Source organism: Anarrhichthys ocellatus, unplaced genomic scaffold, assembly GCF_004355925.1.
Source record: "Anarrhichthys ocellatus isolate YVR2014 unplaced genomic scaffold, GSC_Weel_1.0 scaffold17, whole genome shotgun sequence".
NCBI classification, from domain to species: Eukaryota; Metazoa; Chordata; class Actinopteri; order Perciformes; family Anarhichadidae; genus Anarrhichthys; species Anarrhichthys ocellatus.
The window spans coordinates 4,213,426-4,228,343 of record NW_022280047.1 but is presented as its reverse complement, the minus strand read 5'-3'; the positions used below and the strand labels follow the sequence as shown (position 1 = coordinate 4,228,343).

General features: G+C 42.6%; 1 protein-coding gene across 5 annotated transcripts in view; it reads right to left on the bottom strand.

Moving 5' to 3' along the window:
* pde4d (phosphodiesterase 4D, cAMP-specific) overlaps positions 1-14,918 on the bottom strand; it is a 161,899-nt gene that overhangs the window by 45,656 nt on the left and 101,325 nt on the right. Inside the window, exon 1 of one of the 5 annotated variants that reach the window (XM_031856234.1) lies at positions 1,507-6,730. The exons of the other annotated variants lie outside the window; for them this stretch is intronic. Coding sequence (XP_031712094.1) covers positions 1,507-1,595 — 89 coding nt within the window. The 5' untranslated portion in view covers positions 1,596-6,730. Of the gene's footprint in view, positions 1-1,506; positions 6,731-14,918 lie in introns of those variants that run through there. 5 annotated transcript variants of the gene reach the window in all.

Here is a 14,918-nt window from a genome sequence, read left to right as displayed (position 1 = left end):
CGTGAGGAAGATGCATATTGATTAAAACAATGACCGATTGCAAGCTCACTCACCTAAACTTTCCACTATATGGTCACCTCCACCTGTGTCCGAGTTTATGTTTATACAGCTTGACTGCGTGTGCATGATAATCCCTTCCAGTGTGTGTGTGTGTGTGTGTGTGTGTGTGTGTGTGAAGAGGAAAGAAAGGAACAAGGATGTTTAGCTGTCTTTCAATATGTTCATGGATTACCAATATTTGATTGACAGGCCAGCCCTCTTTTGTGTATTGCATTGTGTATGTGTGTGTGTGTGTGTGTGTGTGTACATGAGTAAGTCTGAGTCGCTGGGTGGACATGCTTTTGTGTGTTTTCGTGTGTGCTTTGGCGTTAGCGTAGAGTTCATCTGTTTGTCCGCATCTATTCTTCTGTGCTCCATTTACTCCCCCTCTCTTTCTCCGTCTCTACTGAAAAAGGTCAGTGAGTCCTCCGTCTATTTAAGTCAAACATCTATGCAATGTACCGTGTGATGTTGAATTCAACACTAAAACCTACTAAATTGCATTTTTGGGCACATCTCCTCATCCTCTGCGATACGAGCAGCTGTATCAGTTGGCCGCTATTGATGAGAACAAGTTGTGCCACATACTGTAGATTGCTTCCAATCTAGCGCTCATCTTTCCACGTCCACCAGCGTAAAGGGAGAGAAACAACAGAGGAAAGGCTGAAATACGCTGCATGTCTGTGCCTAGCTTTGAAACAAAGCACAGAGAACACCCAGGGGCCCAGGGCTGTTTACAACTGAAAATAATACAAAAAATGTGGTTAAGAATGTGGTTAAGTGTAGCATTTGTGTGCAAGTGTACTGTCACACCAGGGAAGACTAATGCCAAATAAAAACTGGTCAAAAACATGTCTGACAGACAGCAATGTAACTCCGCTGGCTACCATTTGTCGAATGGGTTTATTTGTTTTTTTATCAGCACGAAGAACTCAAACTACTGGAAAAATGTTGAGCTATGAGCATTGTTCATATCCCAGCGGCCCACTATGATGACATCACTGACTCCTCTGTGTCCCTCCCAGTTTATAATGTAGCTGTGAGACAACTATTCCCATGAGGTACCCAGCCTTAGTATGACTAATCAATACAGCAAGTTGTTGTTGTTTTTCCAGCTAGTTTTGCTCTTGAAAAGCAGTCTCCATCTCAACGTTGTGTGATTGCTATTTCGGACTAACCGTCCACTTGATCAACTTGAGCATTTAGTGTGGGAGAAAATGACAGGAAATGGCCCATTTAACAATAAATTCCCCTGAATACATCTGACCTCAGCTGGGATACAAACTGCAGTGGGCTGGGCTCGGACAGCCTTCAGGGAGCTGTAGCCATACCACAAAAATAACACACTCGCCCACAAATACACACTCCTTTATGTAGATAGTAAAGCAACAAAAGAAGAAGAAAAACACACACACAAAGTAACAAGTTCACATGTATCTTTAAACCATCACCACTTCATATACTCACCATATCCAGGAGTGCCTTCTGAAAGGATAATGGCTGAGGTGCATCATGGACCTGTCACTGGGAACACCTGGACATTTTCCAGGCTTCATAGCGAAGCTTTGTCAGGGCTGATCCCCCGACCTGTTCACCTTTGACCCTTTGAGCCCTTCTGTCTATCTAGCTATCTATCTACAGACACTGCCCCGCAGTATCCAGAGGCCACAGCACAATATGTAGCGTTCCATAGTGCAGTCCACTGCTGTGATGCTCCCATTCGGACCAGTCTTCCGGTAAAGATCCCCTCGTGAACTTCCAACCGTACTGGTTTTGTCCGAGTGTATCACTGTAAAAAAAAGCACTGGCTTCTGTCCAACAAGGCAACATTAAAAGTCAAACTACATTGCGCCATAAAATCCATTGAGTTCCAGAAGAGAAATAAAAATTCCAATAAATGTGACAATAAAAAAACTGTAATAAAAAACACAAACTGGGCGCAGCCCAGTGTGAACTCTGTCTGTCAGCGAGAGAGTCTCAGCAGTGGGAGCACACAGGCGGCCACCCAGCAGGACCAGCTCAGCTCTCCGGCCGTGGCTCTTTTTTTCCGTGGGATTCTTCCGGCAAAGGTTCGAAAATCACTGTCCCACATCCACATGGTGAATCGGTTCAGGGGCTCATTCCTCCGGAGAACGTTTCCTTCCCAGACAGCCAGCCACGCCAGCTGAAGGGGCAGCGCTAGTCACACCAGCATGACAGAGCATGTTACACACAGAGTCACTCACACACTCACAGTCGCCTTCATCCTCTCAGCTTTGCCCCCTTTGTCTCTCTCACTTTGTGTCTCCCGCTCTTGTTCTGCCCTTTCGCAACCTCCCGGGAAGGGAAGAGAGGAAATGGGGAGAGAGTAAAACAGTGAAGTGCCTCTTTGGTATCTCCTCTTCTCTCTGCCTCGCTCTTTGCTAGTCTCCCTCCCTCCCTCCTTGCTCCAGTAAGTGGGATGTCCTGACCCTGTGTAAGAGGTGTGTCTGCTCCCTCAGTATCCAGTCTGCTAAACCTATTGATCCTCTTACCACATGCTGCTCCACTTCATTCAGAGGGGAACAGGTCTGCACATGTACAAGTCGCATGGCCACAAGAGCGCAAATATTCACAGAAGTAATTCCCCTCATTTCCTCCCCTAAATCCAGTCTTCCGCTCTGCTTTTCTTTTCTATAGTAACGCGACCTTGCCCCTATAATAGCCGTCATCATAACAATGCAAACCCTGCTGTTGCCCTGTCAGTTTGTTTTAGTTTTGTTTTTGCTGCCCTAAGCAAATCCCTTCTGTCTCCAGTGTCTGCATGCATGCCACTGAACGATGAGATTTTAAACCACACAAATGACAACTTATTTTTCTCTGCATGCGTGTGTGTGTGAGACATATAGTGTGTGTTGTATAGTGCTAACTGTGAAGACATGCAGCGAGCCTCTCAAGGCATGTTTGTTTCATGAAACTTGTTATACAGGATGTCTCGTTTGGCCTTAATGCAGTATGATGCATTCCTCGGCTCTTACACTGGCAACCTCGGGCCCCATATGGTCTTTTATATCTGTCATAAAGATAAGGAGATAAATCACAGCAACTCTACAAGTCATCACATTCACTGTTATTGAAAGTGATGTCTGGCTAAGCAACCGTCTGCGTTTGCATGCACGTGTAGGAGGAATTCACACATTTGTGTGCGTATGGTGCTGGCAAGGAAGTTATGAGTCGAGGTTGGGGTTAGCACACTAAGGTTGTGTCTGTCTGTGTGTGTGTGTGTGTGTGTGTTTTGCATTAAAGACCATAGCTGTGGCTGAGCTCCAGTTGCTGTGGTCTGAAAAACAGGATCCAGCACTGCCTCTTACACACATCCTGCCCAACACACACGTCAGCAGCCTCTCAACTCCTGCCAAAAGTCAAACCACCGCACAGCCTCTGCAAGCCTGCACCTTCAGCCTCAACAGCCGGTCTTGAAAAGGGTGGAGTGAAAATGAATGTTGAGGAATCTGCTTGCAGGAAAATCGAAACAGAAATGCAGTTCTCTGGTCCTCAATGTAATGGTTTAAGCAACAAAAGCAGCTAGAAAGCACTGAAGCACCCGTTTTACATTATGTACGTATACAGAAAAATATCTCTCCATCTGTCTCCCAGAATTATTCTTAAAACAATGGTATCACTTCAGACGTCTCGCGTACAAAAGTCAGCCCTCTAATGATAGAACATACACTGTATGCTCCTGTGCGTATGCGTGAGCATATATGGTATTACATAATCTCAGTCCCTGCTTTGGGGGCTGTTGGCCCCTGCTCTACTCACACTGATGAGCTGTCACGACTCATCCCGAAGAATGGAGGAGCGAGGCGAAAAATAAAGAGCGTAATGGCAGAATCAAATGAATATACAAAGCAGGAGAGGGGGAGAGAGCGACAGACAAGAACACAGATGCAGAGAGAAGGCGGGGTAGAGGGTTGCTAGCATGTTCTACAATATTTAAAACAAGAAGGACAATGGTGAGGCTTATCTCATCAATTCTCTAGACAGAGGTGAAAGTGCAGCGGCGACAGAACGAGGTAAGATTGATGACGAGTAAATTAAAGATCAAATGCAGCCATGCTGCAGGGACACAGAGACTGTGGAACAATGATATATTACAGCCATAAAAAAAAAAAACAGTGTTACACCATCATCACGTGTGTCCCCTGCTTGTAAGCACAACGATATATTTTCCGTTTGCGAAAAATCACATCATATTTGAATCAGCAGGCCTTTTCCATTACATTAGTGGTCCGACATTGCTCTCTGTAACCAGGCATCAGGGGGAAAGAGGCCGGATTACACAGCGGAACAAGTACATATCGATTTCACATGTACTGACATTTAGCAAAGTACTTTGCTCATTCTGTTGCTGATCGATGTCCACAGAACACCGTCTACACGACGTCTACGGTCAAATCACACAGCTGGTCCGACAGCATGGCCGGCCAGAGGCATGACCGCTTTAGCTCCAAGTGTTTTTGCAAAACAAAGCAGACGTGATGCAACTCTGCAGGTTGTAAAACCTGAAGGGGAGCTTTGTAAAACTAAGATCAATATATGAACTGTGTTGCCTATTAATGCTTGAGCACACAAAGGAATTGCCATGTAGCCAAATGACAGTTCCAATGCCACAGTTAGCATTGAACGTATGAAAAAGACAATTCAAACCACAGCAGCACAGCTAAATCATCACGTTAATACAGAAATCCCACATACTCTCCATTCAGATAGGAGAGCGAACGTCTCTGACTGAGAGAAAACTGCTCCGTCACGCACGTTTGGTTCCTTTGAGGCGGGCCAGCTGTCCATCACTCTGTGTGTCGCTGTGGAGATGCCTTGGGCTCGGTCCTCCTTGCCATTCAGAGATGGTTATGCGGTGGCATTTGAGCAAAGGTTAACTCATTCCCCCTTCAAATCAGATATTTGTAATTAGATTCCCACATCTAATGGGGACACGGAGGCTTCAAGGGCCATTTGTAGAATGTGAAGAATGTTTAAGTGGCCAAAAAATTGCTCACTTGTGGAGTGGATAATGTTTTTTTGACTCTTTGATTTGAAGGCGGACCAAAAGACTGAAGGGAAGGACTTAAATCATGAGAAAAAAAAACAAAGCAGCTGCTGTTGTCAGTGGTGAAAGACACATGCATATATACAGTAAATATATATATATATAATATACAGTATATATACACAGTATACTAATCAGTTATTTCACTTTTCAGGGGAGGAAAACCGGGCTGCATATATATCTGCATATATTCCATGCAAACCATAATTGGAGTAACTAAAAAAAAAAGCACTTTGTAAGATTGAAATTCTACATATCATTTAGTGTGATAGTATAACTAAGAAAAACTATTTTCACAAATAGCACCAACATGTTAAAACAGTAGAGATCATCCCTGAATGTGTTGGATTTAAGCTCTTTATACAACTTTAGCAACAGTATTGTGACCTCGTTGGGGCTGGATTAAGCTCAATTTGACGGAGGTCTGATTAGGCATATATTTGACTGCACACTGAAATGCCGTGAAAATATTTATAATGAAATAAGATTTAACCTCCAAAGGCACTAAAAAGATAATTACGGTGTGCATGTTCACTTCCCCCAATAAAACAAATTGTATTCCTCAAACACAATTCATAACTAACAACATCAAAATAGATTCACACAAAAAGAAAACATGACTAACATAACAACAAAGTTCACAGGAAAATCGGTCACGATGGGCCTCCTGCAGCAACACTAAACACAACTAAATAATAAAACGGAGGTGTGTGTGAGATTGTTTATTATCAGCGTCAGTAACGCCCCCTATAGACTATATAAGGGCAGGTCTATTTTGACTGTGTGCAATAGTGAAATTGAGGTAGTGTTAAATAAAAGTACTGGTGGTACAAGACAATCAAATGAATCGAAGAGCAGTATGTAAAGCATCTAGAAGCTTAATGCAGCAATATCATCCATGGGTTTTTATAGTCTTAATGTTCCAATAGTATTTCTTTAGCCCACAAATTTGATAATCCAATCATAATTACTCGAAAACATATAATAATCTAAATTTGGCTATATGCTATTCATGCATTTTATCATGTTCCTCAAACTTAAAACTTATGTTCCCACGTTGGACAAAGAATTTGTGGACTGACGAGATGTTTATTTTCTCTTAACCACTAGTCAGATGTTCTCTTATAGCTCAGGAAGAGCAAAAACAAGAACACATCGGGGAATCCCACAAATCAACGGGTACTAACAAAATAATAAGAAATAATGGATACGGACAAAAAATAAGAGAGAATCTCTTCTTCTTCATGAGTATCGGGTTAGAAACCACCATTGTGAGAGTTGATATCTATCTCGACTGCTTCATGAGGCTGTTTTCCGAGCGTACGAGATATCAATGGTCCATAACAGTCACTAACAGGCGGTGCAATAAACTCTGCTCTTCCCTCTGATACCTTCAGCATCCCAAATACATTGACAAGAGAAAATGTCCCTTTTACTATTTTTAAGTGCCAATACTGAAATCAATAGATCACGTTGTAAATACCGTGTTGTGCACACTGTTCCATCCTCATACTAGTGGTGCAACGGATCATACAACTCACGGATCGGTCATGCATCGGATCAGCACAAAAGAAAAAAAGGGAGCAAATATGAATTTTAGAGATCCCTGATCACGTTTTTTTGCCGCCAATAGTAATTGCCGATCATTGATGATCCATATTGTTAGATACAGGTCCCTTTGTTGTTTGATTATAGCAGCTGGTCTACAGACTCTTTTGTTTTTGCCACCGTCCCAAAAATCATTTAAACCGCTCTGAAGTCTGTGAACTACCAAAAACTCTAAATGTTATCTTTTACTTTGTTATAGTCATTTATAGGGTTTTTTTGTTCATAAAAACACACAATTCAAATGATAAGGAAATGAAAGATTGTATTTTTATGGTTTAAAACAAACGCTGTCATTAGTAGTTTTAATGCTCTATTATAAGCAGCTTAGAGCTCATAATTCATCTCTATTCATGTTGCTGTGAAAACATCTTCAAACAGCTGGATTCATTTAAGTTTCTCACTAACACTACATTGTATTATTATTATTATATGTGAACACATCATGATAATGTTATAATTTACCTTTGCCCAATACTCATTTTCACCAAACAGAGCCTGAACGCATCATAATGTTTTTAGTGATTGGTTGTTTACAATGAAACGTCAGCAGGTCGGCAACTAGAAAAAGCCTAAATGCCGATGTCATTATCGCAGATTTTACTGAATATCGATGGAAAACGAGTCAAATCATTTCACAATGTGATGGTTAACGTTAAACTGTGTAATTAATCCACGGTTCACATGTGTGCCGAGCCGTGAAGAGGGATCGATGCCTATCACGGATCAACAGTGGTTCGTTACACCAATAACTCATTCTGTCATTTGTTACTGGAAACCTGCCAATACACAGAGTACTAACTAACTACTAACAAGGGTGTAAGTACAAAGTGTTCACTTAATACTTCATTGACTACACCTAGCAGATGCTTTATAGGGGGGGAAGTGTCATTTACTACTTCTTGCCACAGCATAGACACAAAACATAAAACTAGACCCATATGTGTAGTTTTATTCATTTTTTATTATGACTTGTTATATATCACAACAGCTTACGTTCAGTGTAAAAGGCTAACTCCTGATCAGGACACACATCAACCTGCTGGCTGTTAACATGAGTACAATATGTAGGAATGTATCACTGGCTTTGGTATTTCCCCATTGACGTCACAGCGGCGTGTCCACACAAGTGAAAAACACAGAGAAGCCACAGAAACTGGCAGTCAAAAGTAAGTCAGACAATCTAGACATTACTAGAAATGCCGACACAATCAGCCATATTTATATTCTGTTCATCTATCATTCTAATTAGCTACTTATCTCAGACAACATACTGTGAATTTGTCTTACAATAAACTACTCTTGTTTTTTGGCTTTTCCAATGCACCTGCTTTCAGTAAAGCACTAATTAAGAGTTACAGGGCTGCAGGATGTTTTGCAGGTTTTGGTATTTTCCACTTGATATCACACACACTGCATACTATATGTCTGTGTCTGCACAAGTGATAAACACGGAGGTGCCACATTTTGCAGATTCTTTGTTTTGAACCAACACCTAACAATATAAGAGATTTACAGCTTTAACAACAACATGTCACCCTTCTCTTTGAGCAGCCGGCAGTCGACGAGGAAGTCAGCGATCACCGCCAACACCGTCAAACAAACAAACGTTTAATAAATAAGTTTAATGCACAGGAATGCTGTATTTAGTCAACTTTTTGGATTTTATCACTTTTTAAATTTCCCAAAATCGCTGAATTGTTTTGGAGAACAACGCTCCCTGAAAACTATGTGGCGCATACATGCAACAAACAAATGCAGCGATTGGGGTCACACACTGTGTCCAAGCTGACCCGTCTCCTCTTCCTCAAAACCGTGACAGATGAATGCACATGTGCAGGCTAAAGCTCAGTGATTATCAAGTGCTTTTTACCTGCTGCCATCACAGGTAAACAGGCCCAATTAGATGCTGCATTGCACATTTCAATAAGAGCTTTGTACCCCGGCGATCAAATGAAGCTCACCCGCTCCCCTTGCAAGTGCATTTTAGAAGTGGGTGAATATAGGAGTACGCTGGTCAGTTGGCTGAATTGTGTTTGCAGGCTGGCTGACTGCTTAGTCACTAGTCGTGTGACTCTTTTATCACTCGATAGTGACTTGAGTCATTAGTCTGTCACGCTAACGTCAACCACCTAACTGAGTGGTTTTGTAGCCTAAATCTGACTTCCGGTGAAGATGGAAGTTTATTTTGAAAAGACACTATGCATGTAACGCGTGGAAACTGCCACGTCCAAATCTAACACTAGAGGGGTACGTACTGCGCAGAGCGTTATAGTTTGAAGCCAGCTTAGGTGTTGCACACTGGTAAACTCAAATGGAACAGAACCAGCATTAAAAGGTATCAATTGCACCTGTGCATCTCCTGCTAAGACACGTAACAACGAGTCTACTGTGAATAAGACCATAAAAATGAAAAGACGTCTTACACACAGACAAAAAAATGTCTGAGCACCAGAAAGCTGTGTAATTGCTGTGGTGGCCAGTAGTTTCATAAAATCCAGTCTACCTAAATATATACAAAAATATAAATTAACCAATATTTGAAAGGCAGAGTTAAGATTTCAACCATTCTAAAACGGACATTTCTCTAAGCTGATGTCGGCAACATAGAAAAGTGTCAAGATGCATATTGTTGACTTAATGATGCATGAATTCTAATCCTGCATACTGATGTCACGCACAATCTCTCTGTTGCAGCTACCTTTTTCTCAAACTCTGGAATGCTGTTGTGTAGATCTACAGTTTTACCACCTTAATGTCCGTATCCATCCCATCCGATAGTCTCCGCACCTCCATTACCAGCCATGGTGTCAGCTCTGTTGCTCAACCCCTCCAAAAATAGACTTTTCCTGCATTGCACCAACGTTGTGTCACTGTTGCAGCCGAGCTCGACTGGCTCCCCCTGCACTGGCTGACTAGCCTGAGCCTTGATTACGGCCCTGGATGGATTGTTTGTCTATCTGGGTGTGATTAGTGATTCCTCTGGGGGACGATATGACCCAATGATGACCTCCGGTGATTGGCTAATTACTGTAGGCACAGGGGACGTGGAATGTCTGCTGTTGCACCGAATAAATAAGGAATAATTTAACTTAGATCCTGTTCAGTGCAGTTTGTCAAAGCCGTGTATCAAGATATATTTAGCTTTGGTACTGATCTATTTACGCTCATTCACGCTGGCATCTGAAAACAGTTTATCTGTGAGGAACAAATACAAAGCAGATCCAAACTGTCTGTTAATACATGTGATCAAGGAGAACTAAAGATCCATGATAGCTGCTCTTTGAGGCTGTTTTTAACCACAGCGCTGCTTTGAGCTAAATGCTAACATTGGCATGCTTAACGTTAACCATGTTCACCTATTAGTTTAGCATGTTTGAATGCTAACATTTGCTAATTTGAACAAAACAAAAAGTACAAGTGAGGCTTATAGGAAAGTCATTAGCAGGTATTTGGTCAGAATGGGCGGATATCAGAGTGATTATAATTGCTCCTTCGGGGGACATGAGTACTAAATGATGTTCCATCAAAGACAATATGCATTCAAGCCACTGAGATCAGACCAAAAACTCTTTGAATGAACAAGATATGTGAGTGATTATGTGGAAGGAAAATTGGGTAATAGGAAAACATTGCAAAGTTTTTCTCTAACTGCCCTAAATTCTATTAAAGGGCAAGACTTATGAAGAGGGTGCAGGATGTAGGAAGGAGCATTGTGGGGGACTCGTGTGACATTAAACTGTTAAAATAATTACAGGTCAGGAGGGGGAGGAGGCTTGTAGGCTGTAAAATGATCGTTCGCTGGAAATGGCTCAGTCTGTGACATTATGTCTGCAGACTTTGTAGGAAAGCTCATATTTTACGTATTCATATAGTTTACATGTGATGAAACACAAGCAAAGGGGCAGTGTGAACACTAAATATACAGAACTAGAACAAACACAATTTAAGAACGGTGCTGCGTTACGAGGCCTCGTAGATTATTAAAGGGAGGAGCAGCTGGTTTAACGTATTTGATTTTACTCAAAGTGACAACGTAACCGATGTGAGGGCAGATACGTAAAAACGAGCAACACAACCACTAGGGTGCACTGTTATTAAAATGATATAATAAAGATTAAGGTGCAATTGATCTGCCAGATGAATGAAATGATGAACTTTGGTGCAACTAAACTGGGAAAACCAGTTGACGGTTTGATCATGTTTAAATTACCGTGTGTTGGTATTCACATTACTGATGTATTACTCCCTTAATAGCATGGCGGTGATAGCATTCTGTGTTTGCTTCTAGACTGGATGTGACAAGAAACGCTGGGGAGCACACTGAGATGGCCTTGTTACCCTTGTCTGCCGTCATGGCTCCCGTGACATTTAAAAGTCAATCTTTCACCCCACTTTCATCCACACCTCACCATCACCAAATGAAACAGCCCATCAGAAAGCCCAGGCAGGAGGGCGCTGGCTTCAAGTCAGAGATGGCCAAGAAGAAATGGCAGAAGAACCAGAGAAAACATCAAACATTTTTACCGAACGATAGGTCCTCATGAGAGAGAGAGAGAGGGAGAGAGAGAGAGAGAGAGAGAGAGAGACAGAGACAGAGACAGAGAGAGAGAGATATCGGAAGTGATCGATATCTGTGAAAAGTGGAGAGAATACAGTTTGAGTAAATGTTTTATAAGATACCGTGTTGTACAACTGCAGATGAAATGAGAGGGAAAATTGAGATTCAACATGTGTAGTGATTGTGTAAAAGTGTGGGGGTTGACGTGAGAAGCGATCCGTGTAATGCTTGTTACATTTGTGTGAAATCTGTGTGAGGCTGGTGCAGGTGGAGGTTAACAGGATGAACAATTACGACGTCCTCCGCTGATCTGAAAGCAACTCATTCAGTCTCACACACTCTCTGCTCTCTGTCTAAGAAGCAACGGGATTATTGTCAAAAGAGTTTGCTCTTCACAATAAAGTAAACTGGCACACTCAAACACAAACAGATGCCCATAGAGCTGCCTATTTGAACTTGTGGTTGGCAATATGCAAATGACTGTGTGAGTTCTGTGTGCTTGCATGTGTGCACAAGCATATAGATGTGCCTCTCTGTACCATCTGCGTGTGTTTGATGTAGTTGCAGGCTCCGACAGGCAGGCGAGTGCAGAGACATTATCTGCAAAACCTGAAATTGTTATAACACGAGATCAAAGGAAGAACCTCCTGCTTAACTGGAAACTATAAACCATCTGGTGGATCATATTTGTTGAAAACAGTCACAGAAATTTGACCTCTGGGGAAACTGACACAGCGGGGGAGAGCAGTGAGCACCCCAGAATAAATTGCTGAGGATTATTCCACCCTCGGATAGGTTATATAAAGCTCCCTGATGTTCGGTGCGTTCTAGGAATTATTTCATAATGAAGTAGTGGTTTGGCCACTCTCTCACAGCCTGATCATTTGTTACCCTCTGATGGTGTCTTACCTGTCCATGGAAACAAACTGCACTCCAGTGTTGGTTGGAGAAAATCATGAGTTTTGTTCATTTACTCTCAGCCAATGTGGTTTCTTTACTGTGATTGGGTGTAGAAAAAGCTTTTTTCAAATGCAACCAATAACTTGACAGACACACTCTAAGAAACTAAATACGTTCTTTCGGAACAATTTGAGGAGTGAATTTGTTTTGCATGTTCTACATTTCATCCTAAATGCGTCATGCAGTGTGGGACTCGATGCATTCTGGTCTTGGACTCGTGACTTGGTCTCGGTTCAGGCGGTCTTCTTGAATACGACACTTGCTGCAGGTGTGCTGTTCTGTATGTGACTCTACACGGTAAAACACGGGAAAAACATGCACAGAAGAGAACGGGGATGAACCCAGAAACCTCTTGCTGCGAGGCGGCAGTGCTCACCACCACTGTGCCGCCCAATCTTTCTAAGTATTACAGATTTAAATTCATTCCCTCGCCTGTACCTCCTCACCAAACCACTTTCCCTGTCTGTTTCGCTTCATAAGAGGGGTTATAACTCCCTGACGCATAACTGGATTCTCTTAAAAGTGACTGGTAAAAAAGGGAGCGCTCGTAAAAAAAAAAAGCTTGTTTTCTCCCACTGCGACTCCAGCTGTATCACAGGAGGGTATACTGCAGAGGGTGAGTGGGTGGGGGATGGATAGAGAGAATACAGTTAAACTACAAGGAAGGTAAGGACTGAAAGAGACAGAGAGAGCCAAGCAGAGACAAGAATGAAAATGAGAAAACAAACAGAATACTGATTGGACGCCTCTACAAGTTGCTGTGCGCTGCATTGTGGCACACACTCCTCCACGTCAGCACAAAAGAGCCCCTACATCCCACCCAAACACAACTTCACGGCTCCAAAAATTGCAACATTCTGCACATATATACACAAAAACAAAAAAGTAGAGAGGGATGAGGACAGGAAGAGAGAGAGAGAAAGGGCAATAGTGTGAGAACAGCATTGTTACATAACGGAGAGAGGCAGCATGGGAGCTACCAAAAGGGAGCTCCTGGGCTTCTGCAAGTCGCAGAATGACGCATTGCCCTGACACACACACACACACACCACCCTCAATGCAGCAAATGGCACACATTCACATTGATGTACTCCATACAAGAGAGGCCACTCCCACACGTTTATCATAATCTAGCCAACGGCAGCAGTAGAGACGATCCATTCATTACAACACTGCCGAGCAGCACAAGAGCAGAGATGCAACACGTACGATCAATTTGATCCATAAGCGTTTTAGAGGCCATGAGCCACAGAAGCTGAGAACCACTGCCGTAAGTAAAAAAAAAAAAAACTAAACATGAAATGAGAAGTAGCCTTACATCCGCTTCCTCTTTTGAGGTCCTAAACAGATGGCTTCTCCTCACCAAAACAGAATAGGAACTTAATTATTTTATATCTACATATTGAAAAATGTCACTATCAACAAAAAATGGAATTATATCAGGCTTACCATCCACCTACTGATGACACGCTCCCTTGAATGAAAAAATACATTTCAAACATGAATGTATATTTTGAGTCTTTTGATTGCAGCGCTATCACAAGATGTCAGATTCTCATAAGGGTAAGGTGTTGGCCAATATGCCTACTTTTCATCAGAAAGGCACCAGAGGATATAGGTAATGTTACATTTTTATAACCCATTTAGGAGGAAGAGTGCTAAACCGATGCTAATAGCCAAATCTTTTGCAACACCATCCATCTTTCTGTCTGTATCTCCAGCTCCCTCTAAACATAAAACATGTCTCTCTAGCAATCAATCTGCTTTGGTAGCTATTTTTACAGCAAGGCATGACTGCAGGCGCGCACACACACACACACACACACACACACACACACACACACAACAACCCTGAGTTGAGGCGGGATCGATTGATGAGCTACGAGGAAAGCAACCTGCATTCCTGCCATCTGGGAATGTAGAAGCAGGCTGCTGCAGAGCACTTCGCTCTAAACACAGGAAATCAATATCCTGCAAGTTAATGAGATAGACCCCCCTAACCTCAGCATCTGATTAGATAAACAGATTAGCAGCAAAACACAACACCACCATTAGGTGAAGGCAGCGCAGGCACATACTGCTCATGCCAGGCCCATTATACGGACTGGCAACCTAACAGTTGGTGATAAAAAATGAGATGAGATTTTATTATGTGGCTGGTGGTGCTGCGTTCTGAAAGATAATTCACTGTTTGTTTTTATTATTAACGCCATCGTGTCTACACAATCTCCGCTTGTACTTAATGAAATAGTCAAGTCGAGTGATGTAAAAGATGGTGCATTAATATAAGTGGGTTCGAGTACGTTCTTGACCACCGTAAAGATCTACTACCTATGCCCACAAAACAGAGAAACCAGCATGATTACGTTACCTTTCAAGTCATCTCATGTTCAGATAAAATCTCGGCAGTGTTGTTACTTACCTAGAAAGAGAAAAGGGAGGGAGGGAGGGAGGGAGGGGGAGACAGAGAGAGACAGAAGTTATCAGGACAATCTATTGACTGCAGTGAGATGTCATTTGTGCTTAAACAAGCATTGGGGCACATTGTATATGACTTCTGAAACCCCTGCTCCCCGCGCTGGTTAGTGGACAGGCCCGCACGCACGCACGCACGCACGCACGCACGCACGCACGCACGCACGCACGCACGCACGCACGCACGCACGCACGCACGCACGCACGCAC